Below are 16,166 nucleotides of genomic sequence, written 5' to 3' on the forward strand. Positions count from 1 at the left end.
TCCTAAAATAGCTCCCCTTCTCTCTGACTGTTGAAAGGCTTTCTATCCATTAGGATGAATTTAATTCCAGGACCTCCATGGCCACTCTCATCCACAGGTATCTTTCTCTCTATAGCATGCCTTGTTTTGACTATTTACTTAATGCCTGATTGTATGTATATGTCATAACCTATAGGCTTATATGCTGATTAGAATTGGCAGATTTTAGATTGGAATTTTAGTGTCGCCTGGAATGGAAAGCCCAGGAAGTCAAGGGTCATGCATTATCTTCTTTGTGACTCCTATAGTATTAAGTAGTATGTCCTATATGTAAGAGGGGCCAGGAAGTACTTATTGATTGAAAGAATAATAATCCACTATTGAAAAAGCAGAGCCTTGGCAGTATTTATTAGTGAATCCAGTGACCTTTCAAGGACATTCTCTGGCTAAGCAGTGCAATATGAGGTAATAATTAAAGTTATTCTCAGGTCCCAAAGGGAGCTCAGAGAATATCACTCCATTGAAGTTCCCTGGAGCCTTCTAGAATGTCAGCTTAACCCAGCTTCCATGTTGGGTTGCTTCCACAGTTTTAGATTTCTTGGGATTCTATGTTATGAACTCAGAAGACCTGATTTTTATGATTGTCATCTCAAAATAGCCTTCATATTCATACTCAGTAAGTACTTGATGATTTGATTAAGCCAGAACAGTGTGTCTAACCTTTTATTAGAGAATTTAGGTTTTGAGCAATGCCTTTGAAACTCCATGAGTACCTGAAACATATAATCAGCGGTCACAAAACTTTTTCTTTAAATAGTGGCTTTGGCTTTTGTAAACCTCTAAATATAATTGTTATTTTATTTTTATTTTTTTTCACTTTTATAAAACTCGATAAAAAATAGTATTTCAAACTGTACAGTCACCAGAAGTACACAGTTACCAAAAATGCACACATTTCACTTGGTATCTCCTAAATATAATTTTTAGATAAATATGATTAATAAAATGAAGACTCAAATATCATGATATTTTAGCACAAAAGGAGGAATACAAAAAATCAGGGGGAAAAAATCAGTGATTTTTGCATGTAGCTTATAGAGGGGCTTTGAAGTTCTTTCAAAAGAGAACTTTAAGAAATGTGTTAAATTATAGAATCATTACTGTAATAACAAAAGCTTCCGCTTAGTGAGCATTTGTTGTGAGTCATTAAGTATTGGATACTCAAAATCTCATTTAATCCTAAAAGCAACTCTGTGAAGAGGGATTTTATAAGCTACATCTTAGGGTCATGGAGGTTAGAGGCATGTACCTAGAGGTTACAATAGTTAGCCTGGATTTAAACACAGATTTGTTAGACTCCAAAGCCCATGTGTCACTATCATGACCACCTTGGTGGACAAACACTTGATTGGACGTGTTCAATTGTGTATGTTTTTAAATTTTTTTTAAAAAAAGTTTACTTATTTATTTTGAGAGAGACAGAGACAGCATGAGTGGTGGAAAGAGCAGAGAGAGAGGGAGACAGAATTCCAAGCAGGTTCTGCACTGCCAGCACAGAGCCAAATGTGCGGCTTGAACCTCTAAAACCACAAGATCATGACCTGAGCTAACACCAGAGTTAGATGCTTAAGTGACTGAGACAGCCAGGTACTGTGCCCTGCTCCACCCTGCCTTTTATGACAAGTTCCTAACAGATGGCTGTAAAGTGTCTGCTCCCCTCCCCCAATTCACAGTTGCTCAAAAATTGGGGCGCTTGGGTGGCTCAGTCGATTGGGTGTCAGACTTCTGCTCAGGCCATGATCTTGCGGTTCGTGGGTTTGAGCCCCACGTTGGGCTCTGTGCTGACCGCTCAGAGCATGGCGCCTGCTTCAGATTCTGTGTCTCCCTCTCTCTGCCCCTCCCCTGCTCACTCTGTCTTTCTCTCTCTCTCAAAAAATAAAAGCTTTTAAAAAAGTTTAAAAAGTAATTGTTCTCAGTGCTCTATTGTTACATGTAGAAAGAAGACAGGGTCTTTAAACTGAAGGAATTGAACATCCTGAGCAGCTTCTAGATGAGCCACCTTGAAAGTGACAAATGAGAGTTCTTATTAGTTAGGATCTGGAGGAATATGTCACTTGCCTGTCATCATGGTACTACCTTTCTTCTGTCTTTGGAGTGACTGTATTTGCTCCTAATCCTCTTAGTTATGGATTTAATTTAACAGAACAATGTATTGAGAACCTCTCATGTGGAAGCTGCTAGGACAAACCCTTGGCAGGAGCAATGAGGGTCGGGGGTGGGGGGCATGGAGTGACATGGTGGAGGTGGGAATTTGAGGGAGGATGCAAAAATGAATATGTGATCTTGATCTCAACTTATAAATTGTAGAGAAGACTGGACAGTAAGACTATATGTAAGTATGGTAATGGTGGGGGTGGAGGGAGGTATAGACACAATCCTTTGGGAACATAGGGGAGAGAGCAGGTTATTTTGTCTGGGAGAGCTGGAGAAGCTGGAGAAGCTGGAGAAGCTTTCATGGAGGATGGGATATTTGAGCTCCCTCTTGGAGGATGGGCAGGTCCCTGACCAAGGAAGGACGGAATAGCAGCAGGAAAAACATGAACTAAGAGTGGCTTAATAGCTAAGGTGAGAGTGAGGTGTGTGTACAGGTGTTGGGGCAGGCAGGAGCAGGGGTGGGGATTGTGGCAGGAGAGGTAAGGACACTTGAATATCCTCTTACAGAGTTTAGATTTTATACGGGCAATGGGAGTCACTGAAGCCTTTAAAATTTTTTTTAATATTTTATTTATTTTTTCTTGAGAGAGACAGTAAGGAGGGGAGGGGCAGAGAGAGAGAAGGACAGAGGACCTGAAGCGGGCTCTGTGCTGACAGGCTGACAGCAGCAAGTCCAATGTGGGGGCTTGAACTCATGAAACGCGAGATCATGACCTGAGCTGAAGTCAGACACTCAACCGACTGAGCCAGCCAGGTGCCCTAGTCACTGAAGACTTTCGAGTCGGGGTGTAGCATCTTTCCAAATTTCCATTTTCCAGAGATGGTTCTTTTTATATGTACAGTTATTGGATGGTGTTGGCTCTACTATGTGGTTCGAGTTGTACTTTTTCCTTTTCAGGGGAGCCCTCTCAAGGAAAAGAAACTTACTGTGTTTTTATCCTCTTTTGCCAGGGTTTAGTTTATTTTCTATTTACCATTTCCCCTCTCTTTCTTCTGATGCTTTTGGCAAGGCAAGGGTTAGACCATTAGTTCTTCCTACTGGCATCTGAGTCAGGTATTTGACTCATATTTCCACATGACTATTCTTTTTGGTGAGTGAGATGGGTCATCACTGTCTATGGGTTGAAAGCTCAAGAAAGTTTAGGAATAAAAAACTTGTGGAAAAAGGCACGTAGTCAAAGAGGTGGGACATGCATCAAAGCACAGGACAGCACATTGTGGATTGAGAGAGATCTCAAAATAGAAGGTGCTTCTCTTGGGATTCACACCACAGGCCTTGGCAGGCAGCCCACCCTTATCACCATTAATTTTTAGAGTTTGGAATTGGGCACTAGAGTCTGGTGTTAAGCTGTTAACCTCTAGCATCAAGGCCACAGTTGCTGGGAAGAATTCCTCTTTCAAGCTGTGGCCTCATCAGAGTTCTTCATCTGGACACACCACAAAGGGCGAATGTTCCTAAATCCATTCCCATGATTCTGGGATGCTATATATACTCAGGCACCTTCCACTCTTTTACTCCAGACCTGCACACCCAGAGCAGAGCCTTCTTGCACTGGATCATGGTGCTGAAGTTGCAGTGTGTGTGAGTGTGTACAAGTGTGTGTGTACAAGTGTGTGTGTGTGTGCACAGCAGTATGTAGCTCTCTGTATGCATAGGACAAGAACCATTTTCCAGGCCTTTTGTTTTCTATTTCCAGAGAGAATGAAACCTGAAACAATGTGCATAGTCTGAGGAAATTAGGGACATTTCTAGAACCTGGCTTTTTACAGAAGAAATCTGCTCCAGATCTAGAGACACGTTTTGGCTTTCAGATTCGAGAGTTGTTTAGATTTTGCCCAGTTTTCCTTGCTTTGTGCTGTGAAGTTACACCCAAGCCATCAGCAGAGGGCTCCCTCAACCTTAGGAGCTGGTATTGATGCTTGGAAGGCTAAGCAACGTAAATGAGAGAAGAAATGCAGATCTGACTGTGAGTTTAAAATCCAATGCCCCAAAGTGCTTTTGTAGAGAAGAAACCCTAACCCATCCTGAAAACAGACCACTTCAGCAAGAAAGTATTTGCTAGCGTTTACATGAAATGACACTGTTTAAATTCCTGGATCAAGGTCAGCATAATGTTTATGCTCAGAGTAACACGTAGCTAAGTTATCCTTCAGAGAACCTGAGAAGCAGAGCAACTCCCTGACCAATGGTTTAATTGTTTCTGGACTGGTGGCTCAACGGTTCCTAAATATTGAATCACAGCACCATCAATCACCATGGGTCCCTGGTCTGAACCAAAGCTCTGCAGATGCCAAATCCCTGTGTGGCATTTGCCCAGATCCATGTTGGCTAGACATTAAGGGTGCCTGATTGATAAAGCACAATGTGAAGGTATAGTGGTCCCAATCTGTTGGGGCAGCTGGAACTGGCTAACTGCTCTAAATTAAAGTTGGGCAAGTTGCATGGTAAAAATGGGATCAGGAAAAGGAAACAGGACCCTGCTGAAACAACATCCATCTAAAGTTAGTATCTCTTGAGACTGTTCTGATTTTCCACCATGAAGACAGAGCAGCCTAGGATCCAATGCCAGGTATTAGAATCCTTGCTTGGAATTTGCTAGACAGCCTCTGTCCTGGTTTTATTAACTGACTCTTTTCCCTCAGCTCTAGGGAAATAATCACATTCCTTTATCATAACTTCATCTGAGATGTGTTACAGTGAATGTTACTACATTCACTGTATTGTGTTGGACACTGAATGTGTTGGACATCAGGTATGCTTGGGAATTACAGTGGAACGCCCTAGATTCCTTGACCACATTTGGGAGGTATCTTGGTCTTTTATTTGGGGGCAGTGGGGACATACGTGGTTAGTAGGTGAGGTTTTCTGCCTTTTCAAATTCCAGGGAAGCAAAGGCAGCATACTGTGAGCAACATCGGCCTCCCACCTGCCTTATATAGAAACGTATTGACCACAGTGAGCGACAAGGGCAAATAGCCACCAGGCAGGCTACAGCACTGAGCGCTGAGTGGGCTTGAGGGAGAGTGGGGTTTGTGAGGTCATGGTTTAAGCAGTCATGATCTGGAGACTTTTCCAAGAAGAAGCATGTGTCTTCCTTGTGATAGAAAAGCAAATGCATACGAGGAGAAACCGTTGGGAAGCCACTCCAGGCTACTGCAGTGGGAAACTCAAGAGTTTCTGTTTGTACTGGCTTCCTTCATTCAGATGGTTCCCATCAGCTACATTCAGATTGATTCCATTTGCAAAGCTCTCCTGGCAGTCTTGGTGGAGGAGGCTCGGTGGCAGCATCTCTGGCATTTTCTGAGCCTGCCCAGGCCTTGCTCCTCTTGTGTTGTTTCTTGGCTCTTGGGCTCCTAAGCAGAAACTGGCTAAGCAACCGCTGCTGCTGAACAAAATCAAATGTAAAACAGAACATTGGAACACCAAACGAAGAGACTTTTCTAAATGCGGGGGGCGGGAATGCAGTGAAGAACAGTGAGGGATCAGGAAAGGGAGGGGCTTCCTTAGAAGCAGACTGAATCATGCTCTGGTGAGGGTTTGTCATTGACCTATCTTGTCAGCATCCTTGATAACTGTGCCAGATCAAAGGTTACATCTTTTTTACTCTTCAGTCTCACTAATGGATGCAATATAAAAGATTTGGGTCCTATTCAGGACCATTCTCTCATTTTCTGGCCCTTACGAGAGTTTGTGACCCATGACACCCTGACACCACTTATTTTTTCCCCTAATCCTTCAACTTAGCCTCATTGCCTCTTATCACCTTCCTTCTGGACATCCATTCTCCCAGCTCCACTGCTTTACATGTGACCCATCTATTATTCCTCCACTCGATGCTCCACTGGTACTGTGAGTGAGGATGCTTCTCGTCCCGTTCCTTACACCACCACAGCAGGGAGAGGACACCCAGTGGGAGACATTTCCAATCCTTCTCTTCCCACTGCTGAGACTGGGCAAAAGGGTGCTGCTGTCCATAGACCGTGTCTGTCCTGCCCGGAGACTGATGGCAAGTGTTCTGTTGTTTCTATCCTTCCCAGCACTGTCTGGATTTGATTCTCCCCCCTCCACCCCATGTAGGTCATGGAGTCTGAACTTAGGGTGGGGACCTAAGTATTAGAAAATGGGGAGCCCATTGACTCTTGGTCCAAGAGTTATCTAGTCCAATAATGCTGATGTACACACACGCACATGCACACACACATACATGCACACACAATGCAGGCTCATTGTCACACAGTTCAAAATTCAAAAGGCACAAAAGGGCAGAGAGTGAAGTCTTCCAGCATTCCTGTTCTCCCAGCTTCTTAGTCCCCCCTGTAGAGTTAACCAGTGTTTGCAGTGTCTTATATGTCCTTCCAGACATACTTTATAAGTACATTAGCAAATAATACATACAAACGTATGGACATACACCTTGTGGTTTTTTCATCTTTTTAAATGGCTGCAGAGTATTTCATTGAATGAATTTCCACAATTAATGAGTCCCATCTGGATGGGCATCTGGTAGTTTCCAGTCTTTTGCTACTATAAAAACATAAAATTGATGTTTAGTCCTCAAATCTTATGTTTATTTCCCAAAAGCTCAGTACTCAGGGGGGAGAGGAGTGTGGTCTGCACTTTACATGGCACGGTATTTAAAGTCCTGGACCACTGAGTCAAACATGTCCAGGCTTGCACTTTTGTTCTAATTCTCTCCAATGTGCCATCATGCAGAGAATTATGCTGTGAGTTCTGGTGTTCAATAAATTAGTTAAGTTTATTCTTTTCTTTCTCCTCTCTGCCTACATCCTCCTCCAACCCAAGGGTTTGTTTGTAACCAGAGTGCCTTTCCAGCAAGTGGTGCCCCCAAGCTCCTAATACTTAAAGCACTGAATTCCCTCCATTTCTGTAGAATGTGATAATTGGCAAAACACCTTCATATAACATTCTTTCCTTTGATTCTTATGCAAATTTTCTAAGGACATTTTCTAGATGAAGAAACTGAGGCTCAGAAGGACTATGTGGCTTGCCCATGGTCACCTAATTGATGAGTGACAGGCACAAAACTTGAAGCCAGATCATCTAATATCAGCCTACTTCTCTCTAATACACACATGAACCCTTTTGCCATATATGTGACATCAGAATCAGTGGGCAGTTTGGAATATGATGGGAGACTGGAGTTCTAGCAAATTCACCCCCAAATTTCATTTCCATCAGCAGATATATTGAGACTATTCAGACAAGAGGAATTATGGACTAATTTACCGGCATGGATAGAATATCCACTGAGGTAGTTCACAACATGATGAAGGCATTGCCAGTTGTCCAGGGAGTAGGAGGAAGTATGGTGGGAGAAGTACCAGGGCTGGAAACCTTTGATCTTGAAGTACAGGTTTAATGTGGAAGTCAGGGCATGGGCTTGCAAGAGAGGGGACAGGAAGAGAGGCAAAGAATGCATGCAGATCAAGTGTCTGCTGTGCTATGCTCACCCATTAATCACTCACCAAACTTGGGAAGGATCCATGCAGAGGTATGACAAGGGTGCCCTTGTTTTCTCAGTGAGTGACAGTGTGGGGTGATGGTGGTGCTGGAGTGGTGGGACTATCTCTACTCCACCCAACAGGTAGGGGGAGTTCCCCAGGGCGGCAAGGGGCTGTGTAACTGGTGACACCTAGTGAGGAGTGGTAGACACCAAACTTGTCACAACATCCTCCCTCCAGGAAGGAACGACTCAGGTCAAGCTCATATATATGGCTCTTTCCTCTCTTGGATACATTTTTTTCCAGGTCCTAGGAGCTCAGGCTTCTGGCAGTTTTATTGCATCTGGTTGCTAGGCATCTTCAGATGTGCCACCTCTGCTGCGGTGGCTGAACAAGGTCCAGTGCCACTGCCCCAAGGAAGCAGGGATGTGGAAGAAGACAGGAGCACTGGACACACTCCTGAAGGGGAAAGGGGAGCTTTCCAGGGGCCACCATTGAGAGAGACACAGAACAGAGAGGTAGGGGCTGGGTTATTACAGGCTCAGATGCTATGCCAAGGGCTTAGGAAATTATTCTAGAGGCAGAGGGAATCATGAAGGAACTTTGGGGAAAGGAATAACAAGATTAGGTATGCATTTGATAGACACCACTCCATCAGCAATTCACTCATTTGTTCCCTGAACACTGAGAGCACACACTATGGATCCCACCCCCGAATTCATATGTTGTAGCCCTAACCTCCAGTGTGATGGTATTTGGAGATGGGGCCTTTAGGAGGAAGTAGGTTTAGATGAAGTCACAAAGGTAGGGCCTTCATGATATTTCTGTCCATATGGGAAGAGACTCCAGAGAGCTTGTGTTCTCACTCTCTCCCCAGAATTGTGTACAAAGGTGGCCATCTACAAGCCAGGTAGTAGGTCCCCACCAGGAACAGATCAGGCTGGCACCCTGGTCTCTCCAGAAACATCTGTTGTTTAAGCCACCCTGTCCATGGTACTTCATTAGGGCAGCCCGAGCCAATGGAGACAGCACACAACCAGGTGGCTGGCACTATCTTGGCTCTGGATATCCAGCAGTGAACCAAGAGTCCTCATCCTCATGGAGGTTGCAGTCTAGTTGGGGAGGAGAGGGAGGCATGGCATGAACAATGCACATAAGACATTTGCAATTACTTTTATGAAAGAGAGTTATGGGGCCTTATTTAGACTGGGGAAAATGGGGGAGGACTTCCTGAGGACATGACTTTCAACCTGGGACCCTGAGGATGAGTTGAAGAGAGTCAGGAATGGGCAGAGGAAAGAACATCCCAGGCTTGGGAAGGGCATGTGTAAAGCCCTTGGATGAGAAAGGGCTTGGTGAGTAACTGACAAGACACAAATGTCACCAGAGGAGAAGAGTCACGTAAAATAAGACTGGGAGCTGTTATGGGATAGTACACTTAGGAACTTGGTGGTCTTGTTAAGAGTTTTAGATTTAGGGGCACCTGAGTGGCTCAGTTGGTTAAACATCAGACTCTGGCTCAGGTCATAATCTCACAGTTCATGAGTGTGAGCCCACTTCAGGTGAGCCCCACTTCTCTTTCTTTCCTCTCTCTCTCCCTCTTTGACCCTCGTGGGATTCTCTCTCTTTCTCTCTCAAAAACCAAAAAGAGTTTTAGATTTATATTCTTAGTGCATTGATGAGCCATTATAAGGTTTAAATGAAATGAAGTGATCCAATTTTCATATTTAAAAGATGACTCTGAATAATATGAGCATCAGATTGGAGGGATGTCAAACAGAATGAGAGAGGCCTATTCTGAGGGATGTTGTAGCCATCCTAGGGGTATGATGACCCTGAGCAGCAGTGGGAGTAGAGGGGAGTGGTTGCATTTGGGGGCCAGTGGATAGGATGGGTGGGAAGAAGGAGAAACAGAGGATAGGTCATAGTCACAGCAGCTGGGAGGAAGAGGGTGAGTTTGAGGACACTGAGTCTGGTGGAAGTTGGAAACACATGGGCCTGTGTTTCAGGAGCCAGCTCCAGCCAGAAAGAAGTGACTACAGCAGAACTACCAATGCTGTCCTTAGAAAGGCCTGATTGCACGGTGGGCCCTTGGCTGGTGTCTGAGAACTTGGCTCTCAGAGTGTCCCAGTCAACAGTTGACTGATAAGGCCAGTTCCCTGTGGCTAGACTGTGCAGACAACATGATTTATGCTGAACACCTACTTTCCTTCTGGAAGTCTGGAATTTTTGTACATGCTAGGCATAGGTAGCTTAGTAGACTGACCACCAATTAAAACATTGGGCACTGAGTCTCTCACGGGCTTCCCCAAGCAGAAACATCACACACATGTTTTAGAGAAAGACTATGCTTTGTGTATCCCCTCATGGAGGAAGAGAGCACAAAGAAGCCTCATGTGGATTCTTCCAGACTCTGTGTCTTTGTCCCTTATAATTCAGCAGTGTCTCTGCAAGAAATCTCAGCCATGAGAACAGCCACAAGCTAAGTCCTGTGAGTTCTTCGGTGTGTTTCCAAATGTGGGGTGGTCTTGGGGACCCCTGACACAGCCTCAGGATTTAAATTTGGAAGTGATCAGCATGTGGAAAAAACTGAAACAATGGGAGCATATGAGATCACCCAGGAAGACTGAAAACTGAGTAGAACCCTGAGGATCTCCACAACTATGAAGGAGGGCCAGAACTCAGGCAGTAGGAGAGAGGAATGTCTGCTGAATTTAACACAAGGTCATTGAAAACCTTGGCAAGTCAGTCCCTGTGGGCAGTTGTGGAGAGAGTTGGATTATTAGGGGATGAGGGGGAGAGCAATTCTCCCAAGCTTGACTATAGAAGGAGCAGAGAGGAACGTGGGGGGTGATGTAAATGTATTGAGGTAGGAAAAAACTTGATCATTTGTTTCTTCATTTATAAGGTGCTTGCTTTATGTAAGCCAACACAACACTGCTGTGGGTCCAGCAGAGAAAACAGGAAGGACTCCCAGTGTGCTGCATATTTGAAATGTGAACTGCACAATGCCATGAAGGTGTTTAACCCAGCGTGGGGGCTTCTTTGAGGAAGTGACCTTGACTCTGGAGCTTGAAGAATAAGTAGGAGTTTGTTGAAGTGAGGAGAAGAGAAAAGGGAAAAAGGACTTTTCAGGACAAGGGAATAATGCAGATGGATGTCCAGAGGGAATGAAGAGTGCACACTGAGTGAGGGGAGTGTGAAGAGATAGGGCTGCAACATGGCAGCAGCAAGATGAGGCAGTGCCTTCAGACTCTCATGGAAAGGAAGCAGCAGAGAGGTAGAAGCTAAATCTACAGGAGAGGGCTTGAAAAGATGGAGGGCTGTGGTTTCCAGAAAGAATTAATTCTGATAGTAGGGAAATACCTCGTCATGTAACAGAAACAGGAAGAAAGGATGAGTTTTAAAAGAACAGGTATAGCCATAGGTAAGGCCTTAGGATTGGTGGCAAGAAATTGAGCATTCTTATATGATGGCTTTCATTTTTTTTTGTAGGGTATGTTTTTCTCCCCTCCCACCCATCCCCTTTCTTGAGATCTAGCATATTTTGAGGCTGAGGAAACAGAAGGGGCCTTTGGTAAATAACTCCAGGTGGAGAAGAGGGGGACATTCTTTCAGCATTACAGCACATCAGAGATAGGCTAGCAGGAGGCCAAAGTTAGTGTGGTGGAGTCTATTGTCTTTAAGATATATTATCCTTGGACCTATCCCTGTGAGGGCTTTTTCCTTCTTCACCTCCTCCACCCTTGAGATCTGAAGCTCCATGTAGTGGTGACTCTACATGGAATGGAATGGCTGATAAATCCCGCCAGGGGCCAAGCCCAAGAAAAGGCATTTCTCTGGGTAGAAAAGGCACCTACTCTGTGGAGAACAGAGGGGTCAACAAGGATGATGGGATGGGGAAATTGAGCCATATGTGAGTCCTGGATGTCTAGACTTGATATGCCATGACCTTTGGAAGAGTTGAGAGATTAATTTAATAAAGTAGAGAGATTATCTTCTGTATCTTCACCTTCCTATAGACTTGACAGCAATTGGAATATAGCTTCTGAATCCAAAATAAGGTAGAATTCTAATGTTCCTTTAGATTCATGTCTGTACCTTGACCTGTTAATTGTGAGACTGCCCTCTCTCTCCCTTCTATCATGGGAGATGCAGTTTTGGGTACCACTTGGTAGTAGGAGGCAAGGTCATATACTCATAGTAAGGGGAAATGTGGTAGGATCATGAGTTTTAGGACAGTGGAGAGAGTGTACAAGAAGCCTGCTTAGGTTGCTGGTCAGAATTTCCACTGGGGCCCCAAACTCTTTAGTGGTACCTGTGTGATTTCCCTCAGTGTTGTGGAGCCTGGTTGTTAACATGATGATGATGGGCATGAAGCAGACAGTTGAGGGGTTCTGGAGTGAGGCTCTGCTTGTTGAGCTCCATGGAATGTCAATGGGACAAGGAAGTTGGGGCTGTTAGGCAAGACTGAAGTGGAGGTGAGGGAACATGGAATCTAAAGCAGCACAAGGAAAGACAAAGTGGAGACAAAGGAGAAATAAAGACACAGGAATGTGTATATAAGGAGGTAGTCAAAGATCTGGGGGTCCCTTGAATAAATTTAATGGGAGCTGGTGAGAAATCTGGAAGGATAGGAAATTGTGGTCGGTAGTAGGATATTTAAGTTTATAACTTCAGAGATGGAGAAGTTCTGAGTAATAAGCAAGTTCAGGATGTGGCCTTGGGAGGGCCCACATTGACCCTTGTCATCACTGGACCCTCTCCCTGATCCCATGTTCACATGGCTTTTCTCCTTCCTTTCAGCCTCTGATGTGCCTCCTACCTCAGCCTACCCCTTTCCCACTTTCTGGTCCAGCAAGAGGAACTCACAGCATCTTTTCTTCCGGAGAAATTCATTCCACATGTGTCTGATTCATTTGCGTTTACTGAAACTCAAAATCTCCAGTGTCCAAAAACTCTTTCAACTGTTTTTTCCCCTGCCCTTTCTTAGAAACAGGAAGTTGTGTTTGGCTGAGGACAAAGTCTTCCAGTGCCCCTGGGACTTACAAGATGTTTGGGAATGAGGAACGGTGAGGTCTGGGGAAGGCTTCTTTATTCTCTCCTTTCCTGGGGCAAGGGTGTATCTGTCCGTGGTAGCCTGGGCAGCTCATGGGGATGGAAGACTAGCCATAACTTTCCTGTCTCTTCCCACTGAGCCCAAGACCTGAGGGAAAGCATGTTCTAAAAGAGACAGATGGCTTTGAATGCTCCTATATTTCTCTCTCCCTGCACTGGCATCTACTGTTCAGAATATACTTGGATGTTGGTTCTCACCTTTCTCTTCCCAACACTTGGACAGTGTCTTGGAGGAGCTTTTCAATCTAGTTTTTGAGGGGTGTGGGCTGGCTGGCACTCAATTTTAAGTGAGAAAGGCCAACTGTATCTTCAGTGGGATCTCAGAGAAACTCTCCATCTGAAGAAGAATGAACCAGACTGTGAAGGGGCACGTCTATTGTGATAAGTCTGCCCAGGTTGTTGGCAAGTGTTAGCCTAGAAAGCAGACAGGTGCCTGGGAAAGGCTGATGGAGTGCCAGTGAGGCAAGGAAAGCATGGAGGTCACAACACCAGCACTCTGCTCACTCAGCGCTCCAAAATTTAGCTCCCCTGAAGCGTGTTATTTTGTGCCATCTAGAATTTTTTCAGATGTAAGGCAAATATGCCCACAATATATCACTTGAGTGATTATTGAGTGAACCAGCAAAAATGTCAGCTTAGGTGAGTGACTTCTGTCTCTCACAGTCCATAGGCAGCTTTCTTGAAGGACCACAGGAAAACATGCTATGCCAGAAGGCAGCTTCTCATAGACATACTGTCCTGCAGCCAAGGGCCACTAAAAGAGAGCGAACCCATTTGTATTTCTCAAGGGCAGGAGTATAGCTGTGTCCCTCTCTTCCTCTGTCTCCTGACTGAACTGCACCCATGGGCAGTGCCTTGGGGTGCAGCATGCTGGATGGATACACTTCCCTTTACTTAGGGCATCCCCTCCCACTCTACACAGAGCAGAATCAGGGCAGAGAATGACAGGTGTCAGGGGGAGTAGCTTAATCTTGCCTAAGATGTTGTCTTCCTCGTCTTCCTTCCTCATGCTTATCCCACCTCATGTTTCGTTTTGGCTGCATGTTCAGTAATCTGGCTTCGATGGACTGAAGAGGCACAAGGAAGTGATAAGGCTGTGGTAGCTGAAATCTGGAAACCTGAGGGTGATACTACATTTGATTCTCTTTGGTAGATTCTGTATTTCTTTCACTCTTACAAACAAGTCCTTATTTCCAACAGTGAAAGGGACACGGCTGCTTACTGGAGGGGCTTGGTGATCTGAGGCAGAGCATGTAGAGAGCAGAGATTGCTGTGGGCTCACAAGCCTCTTTTCCTACTACCAGGGGAGACTCAGACCCTGGGAGTCCTGGGCTATGTGTGAAAGCATATCGCCTTACCACTTTACAGTCTCAAGAATGCAGCGGTGACAAAGCCTCTCTCTTTAATTGCCCTGGACCAGAAGTTGAAAATATCAAGACCAAGCAAAAGCCAACATATGCTTAAAAACTTTCCTATTGTTCATGTCCTTTTTTTTTTTTTTTTTGGTTGTCGGTGGGGAGGCCTGGAAAAAATGAAGAAGGATCCAGAGGAAAGCAAGAAGAACTATATGTTTGGATGCTTGGAAAGAGGAATAGTCCTTATTAAAAGGACTTATTAAAACCAGGGCCCACTGGTTAAAAACCCCAAACACAAAGAACCTAGTGAACATATCAGAGGGACAAGATGTGGGGTTAGTGGGAAGATGGTCCCATTGTCCCTGGACAATGTTCCTGGGAGGGGGATGGTTTGCTAAAGTGGGCTGGGGAACAATAATGTTGCATAGTTTTATAAATTCACAAATCCCTCTGGTCAGCTACAGGGGCATAAAGGGCAGAGAATAAACCCCAGGCAAGGATTCACTTACATTAAAGATGAAAGAAATGAACTTTGATGCTAATGTACCACCTCTGAAATATTTCTGGCACGTGTTCAGAGGATCCAGATGAATGACCAAGCTACCTGCCGCGTCAGGGCCTTAGGGACTTTAGCAAACACTAGTACCAGTTTCCATCAGGAGCACTAGCAGGAAAACGCAAACTCTCGGCAGAGGAAATGTAGTCTTCCCTTCTCGGGGCTCCAAGGGTGGTTGAGGTTGGCCAGGGGAAATAATGGTGTGGTCTCTCACTGCAGATCTATTTTCTGAGTCCCTGCACTGCAGCTGTTGAGTTTCCAGACACAAACAAGTATGTATTCTGTGAGCCTGGCCGAGCCCACACAGCAAGGAAGAGCCAAGCTGGATTCCATTCTGCTTTGCACATCGGCAGCTCTGCTGCCAGCTGAACTCCAGGGCAAATGCAGTCCCTGCTGCGTAGGGTTGGCACAGCTGGACTGCTCTGGGCAGCGCATGGGGGACACACTTGGCTTTGCTTATTCTAGGGAGGGTGAGAAATGGAAGGAGATGAGGAGTTGCAGAAACATACATCAGTCTCAACAAAACTGGTGCATGGCAAGGAAGAATCTGGTTTTACTAGCCGTCATCGACATGCCTGTGTGTGTGCTTATGTTTAGGTAAGCCTGGCCTCCCCCTCACTAGAGTCAGCAGATAGGGAGAAAGTGGTCAACTCCATGTGGAGCTGTGCACCACATGGAGCTGACCAGCAGCGACCTGCTGAGGGCACTGTAGGGGCGAGAATCCAATTTATTTTGTTTCCTGCTCCCAGGGCGAGTCCTCCCAGAGGGCACTGTTTCCTCACTCACACCAGGGCTCCCTATAGCATCCTCTCTGCCCATGTCACTAGTTATTTGAGTGAGTCTTGAGAGAAAGCAAAAGGGAGGGACAAAGGGGTCAAAGTGATGAAAAATGGAAGATGCGAATTTATATGTGTTCCTTCTTTTCACTAGAATGTCACTTCTTGATGTCGTCTGTTTCATTGTACCCATTTATGAGCAAGGACTGAGTTCCCTCTACACTAGACCATATGGAAGACTGAACCAGGAAGAGGTGAGGAGATACAGAGTGGAAGGTGGGATTCTGGGGCTCTCAGGTAGGGTTTAGGTAGCAGGTGGGGGATGCAGTTCCATGTAGAAAGGGCTGATTGGGACCATTGCAAGTTGTTGGGGCCAGGAGAGTGGTGAGGTGGAGATAAAGTCTGATGTGGAGAGAAGGCACTGAGGTCGTTGGGATGACAGTGCTTAGATATGGGTTCAGCTTTCCTCAGGTCCGCAGAGAATCTGGTATCTCTGGCTGGTCAGTATATCAAAGGGAGGCTGTGTATGTTTGCAGAATGGAATGGGGTAGTCTTTCTCAAGAATAATGAACCCAGAGGCATCTCACAGCCACTGTTACCTCAGAGTTGGGTATTTCCACCAGAGCAGTGGTTCTCAAACCAGCAGTCTCCACATCACCTGGGAACTTGCTGGAAATGCAGATTCTCAGGTTCCCTCTCTAACCT

General features: G+C 45.2%; 1 protein-coding gene across 7 annotated transcripts in view; it reads left to right on the forward strand.

Moving 5' to 3' along the window:
- LOC122231224 overlaps positions 1-16,166 on the forward strand; it is a 73,698-nt gene that overhangs the window by 39,792 nt on the left and 17,740 nt on the right. For 6 of the 7 annotated variants that reach the window (XR_006208412.1, XR_006208411.1, XM_042958709.1 and 3 more), the window contains 2 exons: positions 15,151-15,282; positions 15,616-15,715. Coding sequence is in view for 5 of the 7 variants with exons in the window: in XM_042958709.1 (XP_042814643.1) it covers positions 15,151-15,282; positions 15,616-15,715 (232 nt within the window). In the remaining 2 variants the exon portion in view is untranslated. Of the gene's footprint in view, positions 1-400; positions 445-15,150; positions 15,283-15,615; positions 15,716-16,166 lie in introns of those variants that run through there. The other variant, XM_042958712.1, reaches the window with a different exon arrangement.

This window comes from Panthera tigris, chromosome D1 (genome assembly GCF_018350195.1).
Source record: "Panthera tigris isolate Pti1 chromosome D1, P.tigris_Pti1_mat1.1, whole genome shotgun sequence".
NCBI classification, from domain to species: domain Eukaryota; kingdom Metazoa; phylum Chordata; class Mammalia; order Carnivora; family Felidae; genus Panthera; species Panthera tigris.